Source organism: Astyanax mexicanus, unplaced genomic scaffold (genome assembly GCF_023375975.1).
Source record: "Astyanax mexicanus isolate ESR-SI-001 unplaced genomic scaffold, AstMex3_surface scaffold_31, whole genome shotgun sequence".
NCBI classification, from domain to species: Eukaryota; Metazoa; Chordata; class Actinopteri; order Characiformes; family Acestrorhamphidae; genus Astyanax; species Astyanax mexicanus.
Window position 1 is genome coordinate 7,282,113 of NW_026040041.1, and position 16,112 is coordinate 7,298,224.

The 16,112-nt window shown below is 38.8% G+C and overlaps 1 protein-coding gene across 3 annotated transcripts in view; it reads right to left on the minus strand.

The window, feature by feature from the left end:
- Positions 1-10,048: 10,048 nt before the first annotated feature.
- Positions 10,049-16,112, minus strand: part of LOC111189535 (NACHT, LRR and PYD domains-containing protein 3-like) — a 103,258-nt gene continuing 97,194 nt past the window's right edge. For all 3 annotated transcript variants that reach the window (XM_049472894.1, XM_049472893.1, XM_049472892.1), the window contains 2 exons: positions 11,274-11,447; positions 10,049-10,278 (listed from right to left, as the gene is read on the minus strand). In XM_049472894.1, coding sequence (XP_049328851.1) covers positions 10,272-10,278; positions 11,274-11,447 — 181 coding nt within the window. In that variant the 3' untranslated portion in view covers positions 10,049-10,271. The remainder of the gene's footprint in view (positions 10,279-11,273; positions 11,448-16,112) is intronic.

Here is a 16,112-nt window from a genome sequence, read left to right on the forward strand (position 1 = left end):
ACCAGTCCAATAAAGAATTCAGTTTAAAGTGCTTTTAGTTGTTTTTAAAGCATTAAATGATCTGGCAGCTTCTTATATTGCAGATTTGCTCACCTCCTCAGTCTCACAGCGCTCTCTGAGATCATCACCACAGAATTTGTTGGTCATTCTTAGAGTTCATTTGAAACTCAAAGGTGATCGTTCATTTTCAGTGTTCGCTCCAAGACTTCGGAATAGTCTGCCGCCTGCTTTTCACTGAGCTTCTGTTTTTGGTTTGTGTTCTGATCTCAACTTGTCTAAAAAGTCCTCAATCATCAAGTAAAATTATATTAAATTTAAATGTAAAGTTTATTACCTGGCAGGGTGTTCTCTCCAAGCTCTGTTTTTGATTCTCTCTCCAACGTCGCTACTGAACTTTTTACTCTTTAAACCAGATGAACTGGTTTACGAGGTGCTGAAACATCTGTAAAGGTTGACCAATCACAGCACACATGTCTAAACAAGTGTGAGAGAGTTCAGAGAGGTATGTCTTCATGAAAAAAGAAAACTGGAAATGCAGCATTGTTGAGTGAGTAATAGTTGGTTACTGTAAGTCACACATATGTTCATCATATAGAGCAGTGGTTTAACCTCACACTCCCCCAGTGGACAGCAGAGGAACTGCAAAAGAGGCAAAATTATTATTTTTTCTATTTTGCAAAGTACAAATTATTTTAAATATACAGCTCTGGGAAAAAAAAAAACTTAAAAATTATAATTTTCTTTGATTTTACCAAATTTAAAATATAATGAAATATAATCAAGAGGAAGATGGATGATCACAAGCCATCAAACCAAACTGAACTGCTTGAATAAAGTTATCCAAAAGCAGTGTGTAAGACAGGTGGAGGAGAACATGATGCCAAGAAGCATGAAAACTGTTATTAAAAAAACAGGGTTATTTCAGCAAATATTGATTTTTTAACTCTTAAAACATAGCTATTTTTCATTTTCTGCAAATAAATGAGAATATTTTTATTTGGAATTTGGGAGAAATGTTGTCTGTAGTTTATAGAATAAAACAACAATGTTCATTTTACTCAAATATAAACCTATAAATAGCTAAATCAGAGAAACTACGTTTCTATGAACACATAATGTCTATTGTAAAAGAAGCAGGGTCTGAAATGGTTAAGATGCAAAGTTAATAAATAAAATGATAAGATGTTTATTAATTTGCATAATAAAACATGTGTTAAGTTAGTCAAGTTAAGTTAGTTGATTGGTTTGGTGTAGTACAGTCACAGGCAGATAAAGATAATAGATTAACACGCTAGTTGTGTTATTAATGAGAGTCTGATTGAAGTGGTTTTTCTGTGCTATATGTTTTACACATCATGGATAAACGGTTAAAAACAGAATATTTGGCAACAAAAGACCTTAAAGCTGCAGCATCTATAAGTGAAGCAGATTATTGACAAGAACCAAGAAAAGAGAACATATAACTGCAGCTCTCGCCTCACTTTATTGGCTACCAGTCCAATACAGAATACAGTTTAAAGTGCTTTTAGTTGTTTTTTTAAGCATTAAATTATCTGGCAGCTTCTTATATTGCAGATTTGCCATATTTATACAGTATATATCTGTATAATGTAGTGAAATACATCTGTGTATTATCTGTGATTTAATGTCTCAAATTGTGAGTTAAAGCACATTAGAACTGAAGTGTGTATAATAAATATTATATTTAGATAGTAGCTGTGTAGGGGTGTGAATACTTTTGCAAGCCACTGTAATTATTATAATTATTTCATTAGGATAATAACATCTGTACTGTATGATACCATATTAAAATCACAGCAGTGTCACATTTCAATATGTCAATAATATATTCACCATAAATCATCCTAGTAGTTAAAGAGATGATCATTAATAACTGTGTAATAACTGTGTAATACCTGTATAATAACTGTGTAACAACTGTGTAATAACTGTGTAATAACTCTGTAATCACTATATAATAACTGTGTAATAACTGTATAATAACTGTATAATAACTACTATACTATACAACAGCTGAACAGCCAGTGTCATGATTAGCATTATGTGTCTCAGTATTTTTAATGGTAGAATCACAGATACCACATAACTATGTCTATAACTATAAACTACAATAGTAAAACTATGGCAGCATCATTAATTAAACATAGTGATCATAAGGAAGCACAGTAGTTCAGAGTAATGTTATGGTTATATATGCAATAACTATAGTTACTATATAAAATCATAGTAAAACCATAGTAATTCTTTTGTAAGAGTAACTAAGAGCTAGATTAATTTAATAGATTAATGATGAGCTTCCAGCAGCTGATCAGCCAATAGACTGCACTAGAAAATCAACACATAGAAACAACAGTAAAATAAACTAAACACTGCACTTTATTAATTTATGAAATAAACAGGCAGCATTAATGCTAAAAGTCTCTCTTTACACTGCAAACATGATCATTACAGACAGTAGCTGTGAGGGAGAGCTGGCATCCCCCCACAGGAGGGAGGCAGAGAGCCACCACTCAGCCTGAATCCAGACCTGCTACTAGACTGGTTTCCACCACCAGAGGGAGGCAGAGAGCTTCCTCTTATCTCATCATTCATCATCTGCTCCACATGAGCTCTGGTCTATTTACAGTTTTTTACAATCACTAACATGCTTTTATCTGATCTGTATTCACATTTTCAAAACTCTAAATACGCTTAACTCAACATCTGTCTGTTGTGGACTAAACTGTTCATACAGTTCATGTAGCGATCACACAATATGTATTCAATTAGCATGTTTTATACATGCTTACATTTTATTATCAAACTAAATTATCCACTAACACAGTTCTGGATTTTTCTTATCTTATTTACAATTGCTTTAATACAGCATGCTAAAATTAAATATCTCATGTTACAAACCTTAAATACAGAATATAACTGCTGTTTTTACAATAATAGCATGTGTAAATCTATTATAACTAATAAACAATTTATAATTTGCACATTATTAATAATAAATAAAAGACTATGATAAGCCAATCAGAGCTGGAACTGGATTTTATCATTAGACATAATGCTGTCAGTGACATGAACACATAAAAAAGGGGATTTTTGTTTTGTGGACTGAGTGTGGCCAGAAAGAAAATATCTCTGGATGGAGGGATAGTAATAGTTACTCCAGGAAAAGGTGGAGTTAAACCAGGACAAGGGAGAGAGGAAGAGTTGGGTCAGGATAAGGAAGAGGAACAGAGGTGCCAAAAGTATTTACATTCATTACTCTGTAGGTAGAAGTATAGATACTAGAGTTTAAAATATAAATACTTCTGTAGAAGTTGAAGCATCAACTCAAGTATCAACTTTTACTCAAGTAAAAGTGTAAAAGTTCTGGTTTCAAAAGTAAAAAGTATAAAAGTTAAAATAAAATCCAATAAAATTTGATGAATTATCTGCTCCTGGGATAGTCCTTTATTTCTCCAAAGGACTGGAACATTTATAAGAATAAAAACTACTAATTTTAAAACTTATTTTGCAGTAAAGAATGTGTTTCTGCATTCTGTACTCCTACGGGAAAAAAAGAAATATTTGTGCACTGTTTCTTTAAGAGTCCCCACCACCCCCCGCCAGATATTAATTATGATATTTTTCTGTCCCGCCGGTGGGCCAGGGCACGTTAAGAGGTTTAAGACTGTTACTTGGGCAAGTATTAATTAATCAGATTGTTATTTAGGTAGCTGGCTTGTGTATTTATATCTGTATTGTGCAAACTGATACGGTATCGGTGCAACCTTATTATCTACTGCTTTTAGTTTTTCATTATTATTAAAACTTTGTTATTTACACTTAATATTTCTTTACTTTAAATTAAATAACTTACAATAATAAAGAAAATATCAGATTTCTAAAGAAATGGGAGAAATGGTTGATATATGATTATTTGTTGGAAAGTCTTAACTGTGACTCAGAACATTAAGAAAGACTTTATTTGGTAACTAATCTTTATCAGTGAACAGTAAATATTATTTATATTTATAAGATTAATATACTGTTAAAAATATATAAAATATTTCTTACATATATATTTGTAACGTATAGCTCTGCATATTAAGAATGGGTGTTGGGTTAATTATGCTATATGGGTAAATTATTGGGTCATTATAATTTATTCATCTACTATTTTAATTACCTATATTACTTATCTGTATTTATAATCTTTTCATTTGACTGTTTTAACAGATTTAAGCTTGTCCACTTTACATCTTCACGCTTAAATTATTGCAACTGCTTTAAGTTTTATTAGATTTTACTAGTTTTCTTTTTATCTTTATAAAATCTTAATTATTGTTTTTGGTCTTATTTGTTGATTTTACTGTATTTTAGGATCATCTCTGTTTTCTGGAGTGAAAATAAAGGTTGATTGATTTTGGAAAAATTGAAAAGCTGAACTCGCCCCACAGCCTAAGCTTTTGTCCTTAATGGTATTTTTTCCCCTATATTACTTTTACTTTTATATTTTAAGTAGTTTCAAAACTAGTACTTTAACACTTTTAAATAAAGAGTAAAAAGCTTGAGTTGATACTTCAACTTCTACAGAAGTATTTTATATTCTAGTATTTATACTTCTACCTACAGAGTAATGAATGGTTTTGTTTTTTTATTTGTTTTTTGGTGGAACACATTACTGTGAGGTATATGTTAAATCATTGACATCTGAGGAAATCTGGAGAAAAGTGTTTTTAATATCCTAATATATACCGCAGAACAATTAAATATCATAATGTGATTTTTTTTCTCCAATATTGCGCAGCCCTGATCTTTTTTTTGTTTTGTTTTTAGTGCTTTTACATGCATTTTTTATATATAAATACTAGTTTCTCATTTTAGTTTAACCTGATTATAACCTTTAATTGATTGAATGATTGATGGGATGATTAATTTATTACACTCTGATCTATTCTCTTTATTTCTCCGGTTAATATAGATATTATTAATGAGAATAAAGCGGATTAGCGCTGCTCCGCGGTGTAAACAGTGTGTAAGAGTGTTTTAACGCGCTGTAAACGGATATTTGTGGGGGTTTACTGTATAAACAGGTCAGTAGGAGGTGAGGTTGGGTAGTTAGGTAGTTATTTAGGTGGGTAAAGGCTGAACTCACCTCCGCACAGCGGCGCTCCGCCCGTGATATTGTGATAAACGGCGCGGAAAGAGAGGAATCTAACGAGGTCCGCTCCGGTACCGAACACCAATATAAAGTTCATTAAAGCCGCAGCGCACAGCAGCGCGGGCCGCGCGCCCAGCCCAGCCATACTCATATTTATATTCTGCCGCTTCCGGTTACAGCAGCACCTGCAGTTACACACAGCGGCCACACGCCAAAGACCGGTTTATACAGAGCCTGAGCCCCCAATAGTATAAAGCTGCAGACCCGGAGACTGCAGTTTTAGGACCGCTGCAGATTCAGGACCGCTGCAGTTCTAGGACCCTACTCTGCCGCCTAGCGACATAAGCGAAATGAATGACTTAAAGGCTTATTTCAATGTTTATTTCACCCAAATATCACCAATTCAGCTAATTACACTTTATAATGTTTATTTCACCCAAATATCACCAATTCAGCTATTTACACTTTATAATGTTTATTTCACCCAAATATCACCAATTCAGCTATTTACACTTTACAATGTTTATTTCACCCAAATATCACCAATTCAGCTAACTACTTGCAATTTTTAATGTTTATTTCACCCAAATATCACCAATTTAACTAACTAATTACACCTTTTAATGTGTATTTCACCCAAATATCATCACCTAAATATTACTTTGTCTTAGAATGTGTCCTAGAACTCCCAACCACATATCAGAGACACAAGGAAGACTTGGGGTTATAAAATGTATTTGAAATAATAACAAAATTCAAATATTAAAATTCACACATTAACGTTGTTTTTTTTATCCAGGGACTTGGATCGCAACGACTTCTGTAAGAGAGAGAAAGAAAGAAGAGATAGAGAAAGAGATACAAAAGGTGTTAGTAGTGTTAGGTGCTTGTAATTGATTTAGGCTACATATACACTCACATCCTGTGTAGATTACATTGATATCTAATTCAAAACATCGGAATATTTTAATACATTTAGGCTATAAAACTTGATTCAAATTCCGAACTCACATTCCGACTGTACTCCATCGTGCACCAAACTGTGCCACACAATTCGACGACGACAACAGCTATGAGGAGAAAAGCCTTTAGCATACACCTGCACCCCACTCACTCCCTCTCTCGCTGGTCCCGCCTACTGTGTAATAATCACTCATGTCGCTAGGCGGCAGAGTAGGGTCCTAGAACTGCAGCGGTCCTGAATCTGCAGCGGTCCTAAAACTGCAGTCTCCGGGTCTGCAGCTTTACCCTACTCCTGAGCCCAGTTCCTATTATACCCCCTGCTATATCAGATAATACCAGACTGCACACCGCTACAGAACCTGCAGTTACACACAGCGGCCACACGGTGCCGCCAAAGACCGGTTTATACAGAGCCTGAGCCCAGTTCCCATTATATCTATGATCTATCTATTATATGGTATTTATTTAACATTTTTTAAGAATCTGCATAAATTATTAATTTTATCTCAAACTGTATTGCCCAACAAGCATTACTATACTGTTAGTATGATATGTTTTAATTACAGTTTAGAAAAATAAATATTGCAACTTATAAGGTGAACCTTATTGTTTAGGGTCACACAGATGGTGCACAACAACAAAAATACTTATAACATCTGGATATCGAATGCAGTAATATGGCTATAATGCACAATTTATACAGTTAGATAATGAATAAAGTAATGAAGCTTTTGCAAATTCAAATAACATCTGGATAATGAATGCAGAACAGGTTCCAGTAGGGTTGGATTTTTTTGGGCCGATCTAAACTCTATTCACATGCACAGAAAAAGGAAATTACAAAGTTGATGGTTGTGCTGTATTTGGTTTTAAATTGCAAGTTGCAAAAGTTTGGGAACCCCTGATAAAGAGCCTCCACATCTCCCACTGTAGGATGTAAAGTGTGTGTTCTTCACTGGAGTGAAGGCTTTGATGCTGAGCTGATAAGTGGAATAGTTTGTGTTACAGCAGAAACACAATGAGTCTTCCAGTTTAAAAGTCTCACCAGTAACTCTGCTGAAGATTTCAGCTAAGAGGAATCTCTCTATGAAACAAAAGAGACACAAGATAAACTAATGTACATAGATGTAATACAACACAGTGTTTTTCTAATATACGCTATTTTACTCGATACTGTATCAGTTTAATGAGTGGAGCTGTAAATTTCAGAAAGTGTTAAATATAAGATTTTAGATTTGGTGTGTAAGTTCTGCCTTATGATACGACCTGCATTAAACTGTACTATGGGTTTATCTTTATCCTACATTTAATCTAACTGCAGTTCTGTTCTCCCTTCTTCCAACATGTTGAACTATCTCCCCAAACGCTGCATCAAACTCGCATCAGCCCCCAATGCTACTGAGCTCAGCCAGCAGAATGAAGCAGTGCTCGAGCGGCGCTTCCAACGGCTGGAGCTCAGCTAAAGCTCCTCAACCACAAGCCTAACAAGATACTACCTCAGCACCCTGAAGCTCCAGAGCTAGAGGAGCTCAAGAGGAAGCAGCTTTATCTAAGAGTAGTTCATTATATATGTGATTATGAACAGCCACAGTTGGGTCCCACAGTATTTCATGGTAGAATCACAGTTTACCACATAATAACTATAAACTACAACAGCATACCTATAGCAGTATCACTGATTAAACATAGTGGATAAAGGGAACCCTAGTAGTTCAGGGTAGGATTGTGGATATCTATGGAATAACTATAGTAACCATATAAAATTATAGTAAAATAGCCATATAATCATAGTCCTTCTTTTGTAAGCGTAACCAAGGGCTAGATTAATTTAATAAATCCCAGAAGCTGACCATTAAAACTAAATAGAAACAACAGTAAAATAATTTAAACACTGCACTTTATTAATATATGAAATAAACAGGCAGCATTAATGCTAAAAGTCTCTCTTTACAGTGCAAACATGATCATTACAGACAGTAGCTGTGAGGGAGAGCTGGCATCCCCCCACAGGAGGGAGGCAGAGAGCCACCACTCAGCCTGAATCCAGACCTGCACCAAGTGTTGTTAGTTAAAGTAGAAATGATTCAGTAAATTTTCTTAATCTGCCTCTAATTACTGACTTTATTTCAGCAGTAAAAGATCTGTTCTTGACTGGAGTCTCTCAGTGCAGCACTTTCACTGTGGTTCTCATTCTTATGATGAACAATCACAGATCTGCTTATAATAAACACTGACACATACTTTAATTTACATTGATTAGATTTAGACTGTGTTTATATGTATTATTGTTATTATTTATTATCATTAGTTTCTGTGTATGATCTGAATTCATGTTGATGTTAATATTATAAAGTTAGTTTATTAAGTGTCTCTGAAGATTTATTTGCTGGTAATTGAAACATTAAAGCTCTTCTTAAAATCAGATGTATTTTGAGATCAGTAACTACAGATGAATCTGAGGGAGAGTTTAAATTGTACAGTAGTTTATAATTAGAGGATCAAACGGTTTAATGCAGCACTGAACTCAGATCAGCTCTGTACAGAATAAGAGAAGTGAATCTCTGAACACACACCTGTTCCTGCCTCTGTGTGTGTGTGTGTGTGTGTGTGTGTGTGTGTGTGTGTGTGTGTGTGTGTGTGTGTGTGTGTGGTAGGTGGGTGTGTCTCCTAGGTGTGACTCTGCCACTCTCATGGTCCCGCCCCCCTCCAGTGTGGAGCTGCAGCAGGTGAAGGCCACACTCCTGTGTTTCTCCAACAAGAGCTTCCCTCAGACTGGAGGCGGAGCTGGAAGGTGGGTGGGAGCAGCTGGAGCTCGGGGGTCAACAGAGTCCCGGGCTTCTGCAGAAGGACCACGGCCTCCACAGCTGGAGCAGCACCCTGACCCTCCAGGAGGAGCAGTGGCTGAAGAACACAGTGACCTGTGAGACCACCAAGCACCTCCAGCCTACTGTCAGCAGGACACTGAGGAGAGAGCAGGACACTGAGCAGTGAGGACCACCAGCCTCTGCTTTACTCAGCTCACTTTCTTCTGCTTCATTCAGGATTTAAAACACAGATTTGAGCTTCACTGCTGAAACACTGATCTCCTGTCTAATAGAAATAAAAGGCTTTTGGGTTCAGTGTTTGTTTCTTTATATAAACTGTATAAAAATCTAATTTTCTCCACACTATAATATAATAAATTTAAAATCCATAGAAGCTGAAAGTGTTTTCTATAGTGAGATACAGACAGTTCATACTGTGGAGGGAAAACAGATACCAGTCTTCACACCTAAACAAAACCTTTCATAAGTTTCATAATTAAACACAACAGAATAAACTCTGACTCAGAAAATGAAGACAGACATTGTTGGGTTTGATTATCCTCTATATATTTATTTACATATTTTACAGGGAAAATGCAAATAAACACTGTTACACAAAATACACACAAAGTTATGTAACGTATATAGGAATTTTAGCTGAAGCTAATTTTCAGCTCCTGTCTCTGATTTGAAGAGTTTAAAAGGAAATAAAACACATTTTAAGGCTCTGTAAAAGTTAAAAGAATGAGTTTGGATAGAGTTTATACAGCTTCTGGTGGTTTCCACACATTTCTAATTGATTTAAACAACATGATAAAAGTATAAGACAGTGCTGAACTGATCACTGTTGACTGGTTAACCCTCACTGCTCTGTCTGCTATACAGAATATAAAAGTGTACTATACTGTATGTGTAGATTCAGATCTCTCTAAACCAGATTCCACACCACATTTTAGCACAGCCAATGATTTAGAGCTCGGGGTATTTACCCAAGAGTCTGAAAATGCTGCTCTACCTCTCACTGACTTTCAGTAAGAATTAAGAATCTTCTGGAACCAAAATATCATCTGTGTAAATTTCAGTTTTTGACAGACAAGGCTCCCACTTTCCTACTCCACAAAACTCCACAATATAGAAATCAACAAGGTTCTATTTCCACTCTGATAAGAAGATTAGAGCTGTTCTGATAATGATCTGTTACTGTTTAGTTCAGCTATTCCAGCTGCTGAACAGCCGGATCTCACTTCAGCTCATATGAACATTTTGGAAGCTTCTAAACTCCACAGAAGTGCTGAATGAAGAGCTGATGAAGAGCCCAGATTGTCCAATAAGAGCAGGTCAGGTTTTCAGAAGCTGGAAAGCAGAAAACAGAACAGAATGATCAGACATGAACACACACTTACAGTCAGCACTCACCTTATTAGATTGTGAAAACATCCACAAGCAACAGAAATTGTATAAAATCCTCTTAATCTAAAACTCTCATTCTCTGTCTGACTGAAACTCACTGAGCACAGTTCCACACACAAGGTGATTCAGAACAGCTTCATCAAACAAACTACAGCTTAATCCTATAAAACCACACACTCACATACCAAACACTTCACACTCTACACTGTAGAGATGGAGACTTTGCGTTATTTCTAGTAAAACTACTAAATTAACAATGTATTATATGTTTAATTATAAATTATATACTGAAGACAATAACCCTCTTTCCTATATGGTAAAATACATATCTGATAAAACTATATTAAAATTATATGGTTTGTTAATTTAGTTATATGCTTAATACTGTGCTGCTTCTCTACACAGAGTCACAATAAGTCTTAGAGAGTAATATATTCTCACTGCACTGAGAAAAGGCTGTGAAGTTCATCCTGTGTTTAAAAGTTAAACAGGTTTGATTGAAGTTGATACAATATTTCCAGTGACTGTGAACCACAGTAACACACTCTGTTTCACACAGGTCTGTTTTCACCCTAAACGTCACTAAAATAACGGTCTGATCTGGTTTGTTCTGCAGGTCAATCAAACACCTCCTCCCTTTAAAAACAGGAAGTTATTGATCATGATATGATGTAACCCACCTGACTCTCAGCTACAAACAATGGTAGCTTAGCAACACTGCCCAACCATGAACTCAGTTATAACCCAAACATACTGTTTTTATTTCATCAAATCAAATCAGAATGAATTGGTGCATTTTGGGTAGCATTCTACCAGTCCACTGTATACAATATTACCTTAACAAGTTAACTTAAACCCAACTCTAAAACACTGTAGGTGAACAACAATTGTGTGTTTGTGTGTGTGTGTGTTTCAGAGACAGTAATTCAGTAACTCACTATAGTGTCTCCAGTTTAAAGTGAGGATCCTTCTGTAGATCAGAGAGCAGCTTCTTTCCTGAATCTCCTGGATTATTGTCTCTCAGATCCAGCTCTCTCAGGTGTGAGGGGTTTGATTTCAGAGCTGAAGCTAAAGCAGCACAGCCTTCTTCTGTAATACTGCAGCTCCACAACCTGCAGAGAGAAGGAGAGAAAAGTACAGCAGATGAGTGTACAGTTATATTCACACACTAGGAGTGTAAAGACCCCCCCCCATACACCCAACCCCCACTAGCTCCTAACAATGTTGTAGGAGCAAGTATAAATAAGCTTAACTATACCTGTGAAAGAATCAGACCTATAAACGTATATTAACATGTGTTGCAGTCATTAACATCATATAGACAAACACAGGGTAAGACAGGCATTAGTATTGGATTTTATATACCCTGCAATCATGTTCCTTTTATGTATATGAAGGCTTTTTGCATTCTTTATCCTGGTAGAAGCATTTTTATTTTGATCTGTTAAGTTTGTTTACAAAAGAATAAGAAGCCTCTGTTATAATTTAAAGTTATTTATATTGGTAATATGTATATACATTATAGGTTTATGTTTGACAGGGATGTCATGTTTTTATTTTGCTATATGCAAATAAAAGTGAGCATTGATTTATTTAGAAATGTTTTATTATATTAAGTGTTATATACTATTCTATAGTTTTTGTGAGAGGAGGCTTCAAAAACTTAAATTAAATTTTCAGACAGTAGCAGGTACAGATTTCCATTGCATTCCATTTATTCCTAGCAGTTTTTCTGAGGCCTTCAAAGTATTTATATCGATATCAAAATGATATCGTATCCACCAAAATTAAGGAATATTATCGGGATATACATTTTTGGCCATATCGTCCAGCACTAGGGCAAATATATATCTGAGATTTTTTTTTGTTCCAGGTGGGATTATTATACCATAGTGTGAGGAATACACAGTGCTGTAACCTCCAGAATATAAATAATATCTGTTCCTGTTTACTCCACACACGTGAACACACAGCAGCACAAACCCACCCTTTACATCATTGACATGTCCCACCCAATATTAGAAACAGGTGGATTTGTGCCCCCAAAAAATGATATAGTTTCACTCAGCTCAGCTGTGCTATTAATGAGGAGTCAGTGACCGCTGTGTGAATGGAAAATCTCTTAACGCCAATCACGGAGCCTGTTAAGGAATTAACTTCTGCCCCTCAGTAGAAACAGCCAATCAGCTTGCTGCTCTCCTCGCGGAGGAGAGTCAGTGTGCTGGTGGGAGGGAAGCCCCTCCCCCTCGCTGTGAGATTTAGAAGCGGGGTACAGAATCAGCTGATGTTAAAACAGATCTGGATATACAGAGATTTTTCTAAAAGAAAGGAAAAGGAGCTAACCATATAAACTGTGGTGACACTGTTTCTGATAGCTGGTTAAAAAGACACGTCTCTGAATCAAAACACACAGAGCAAACCCACTGTGTGCTTAATAAACTGCAGCTGTGTTAGTCAGTTAGCTTGGGTGAACCCAAGATGGGTGAACCCAAGATGGCGGCGCGTTAACACGCAGCGGCCGCTCCGGGTCCGTTAAACCGCGGCTCTATCCGGGAAGACCCGCGGTGGAGGCGTGTGTGTTTACATCAACACGGAATGGTGTAACAACGCTGTGACTGTCGCCAAACACTGCTCCCTGCTGGTGGAGTTCCTGATAGTCAAGTGCAGACCTTTTTTTTAGTACGGGAGTTCTCCGCCGTGCTAATAGCTGCTGTCTACATTCCACCCAGCGCTAGCATTGGTGCTAATGCTAAAGAGGCTCTGTGTGAACTCTATCGGACTATCAGCGATCTGCAAAACAAACACCCAGACGGACTGTTTATTATCGCCGGAGATTTCAACCACGCAAATCTCAAGTCAGTGCTCCCTAAATTCCATCAACATGTGAACTTTGCAATGAGAGGAGCGAGCACGTTGGATCTTGTTTACACAAACATCCCCAGTGCGTACCGGGCGGAGCCCCGCCCCCACCTCGCTTTCTCGGATCACATGTGTGTTTGGCTGACACCAACATACACACCACTCATCAGACGCTCCAGACCAGTTCAGAAGCAGGTGAAAACCTGGCCGGCAGGCTCCATCTCTGCCCTCCAGGACTGTTTTGAGTGCACTGCATGCGACATGTTTAGGGAGGCTGCTACTGAAGGCGATTCTGTTGATTTGGAGGAGTATGCAGCATCAGTCACTGGCTACATCAGCAAGTGTATTGATGATGTGACTGTCTCCAAGACCATCACCACACGCCCAAACCAGAAGCCTTGGATGACTGCTGAGGTACGTGCGCTGCTGAGGACCCGCGACTCCGCCTTCAGAGTGGGTGACAAGGTGGCCCTGAGGAAAGCGAGAGCCGACCTGTCAAGAGCTATCAGAGTGGCAAAGCGCGCACACGCCCAGAGAATCCACAGCCACTTCAAGGACACGGGTGACGCGCGGCGCATGTGGCAGGGCATCCAGGCAATCACCAACTACAGGACAATGCCACCGTGCTGTGAACGTGATGCCTCCCTCCCTGATGCCCTAAACAACTTTTATGCACGGTTTGAGGCACAAAACAACACGATGGCGAGAAAGACCATGCCCAAGCTGGACGAGCAGGTGTTGTGCCTGACTGCAGTGGATGTGAGGAACACTGTGCGCAGAGTCAACCCACGAAAAGCTGCAGGACCAGACAACATCCCCGGCAGAGTGCTCAGGGAGTGCGCAGACCAGCTGACAAATGTTCTCACGGACATCTTCAACATCTCCCTGTGCAGCGCCACTGTCCCAACGTGCCTCAAGTCCACCACCATCGTCCCCGTGCCGAAGAAGTCCACAGTGTCCTGCCTCAATGACTACCGTCCCGTTGCACTTACACCCATCATCATGAAGTGCTTCGAGAGGCTAGTCATGAGGAACATCAAGACACAACTGCCCTCTTCACTGGACCCCCTGCAGTTTGCGTATCGTCCCAATCGCTCCACGGACGATGCCATCACCACCACCCTTCACCTCTCCCTCACCCACCTGGAGAAGGACACTTACGTCAGAATGCTGTTTATAGACTTCAGTTCAGCATTCAACACCATCATCCCACAGAACCTCATCAGGAAGCTAAGCTCGCTCGGCCTCAACACCACCCTCTGCAACTGGATCCTGGACTTTCTGACGGGGAAACCCCAGTCAGTCCGGTTCGGGGGCAGCACCTCCAGCACCATCACACTGAACACGGGGGCCCCCCAGGGCAGTGTCCTGAGTCCTCTGCTGTTCACCCTGCTGACTCATGACTGTGCTGCAAAACACAGTTCTAACAGCTTTATCAAGTTCGCCGATGATACAGCCATGCTGGGTCTCATCACCAAAGGCGACGAGTCAGCATACAGAGAGGAGGTGCAGCGGCTGACAGACTGGTGTACAGTCAACAACCTTCACCTGAATGTGGACAAGACAAAGGAAATGGTTGTTGACTTCAGGAGAGCACAACACACCCACTCTCCTCTGTGGAGATTGTTAAGAGCACCAAGTTCCTTGGTGTCCACTTAGCAGATAACCTCACCTGGACCCTGAACACCAGCTCTACAGCCAAGAAAGCCCAGCAGCGTCTCTACTTTCTCCGGAAGCTTAGAAAGGCCTGTCTCCCTCCACCCATCCTCACACTCTTCTATAGAGGGATCATTGAGAGTATCCTAAGCAGCTGCATCACTGCCTGGTTTGGGATCTGCACCGTCTCTGACCGCAAGACCCTCCAGCGTATTGTGAGGACAGCTGAGAGGATCATCGGCGTCTCTCTCCCCTCCATCACGGACATTTACACCACCCGCAGCATCCGCAAAGCAACCAGCATTGTGAATGACCCCACTCATCCCTCACACGGGAAGAAGGTACCGCAGCATCCGGTCCAGCACGACCAGATTCTGCAACAGCTTCTACCCCCAAGCCATCAGACTCCTTAACTGCAGAGACTGAACTGATGGTTTTTCTGTACATGCACACACACTCTTACCCCACTTACCCCAGAAAATGGAAAGCACTAAAAACCCTACTACCTCACTGGACTCTATTGCACACTGTGTAATAGAGTAATTACTACCTCACCTGGTCTTTTTTGCACACTGCAAAATTTGCACACTGTCTTGTTATTTATTATTCTTTGTCTGTATTGTGTTGTATTGTCTGTCTGCACTTTTTGTACTGTTGCACTATTGTTCTGTCTACACTGTGTTTATGTGCACCATGGTCCTTGGAGGAACGTTGTTTCGTTTCACTGTGTACTCTGTATATAGCTGAAATGACAATAAAAATGTAAGGCTATTCCATGGGGTACCCTAATTGTCTTTGCACACCTCCGCTCCTCACCTCGGGCATTGTGTTGTTAATCAAATGAAATCATGAAGCCTGGCCAAAAGGGCAGTTGACACCTCTTGCTTGAAGATGGGGCCAAAGGGCAACTGACCATCTTGCTTGAGGATGTCTACTGAGCTGAAGAATCTTTTTAAATGCTGGATCTGAAATGTATCTTGTTAATATGAAGTGTGAATGTCTTTGTGTTTGGTATCATTTTAATGGTCTCAGTGTGAGAAGTACAATGGTCTCAATGAAGAAATGTTAAAGATAACCTTAATAAAACATCTCTGAACTTTGGGAGAAATGTCTCCATTCTGGAGAGACACTCCCCTTCCTGCTCCTGATGGGTTTAGGATTGCCCCGTGATGATCAAAGGCCATGATGAACAAATGGTTGTGATAGTCGGTAAATAGTGCCAAATTCCAATCTCAATGTAAATTTGAGGTGTAATGTTCTGG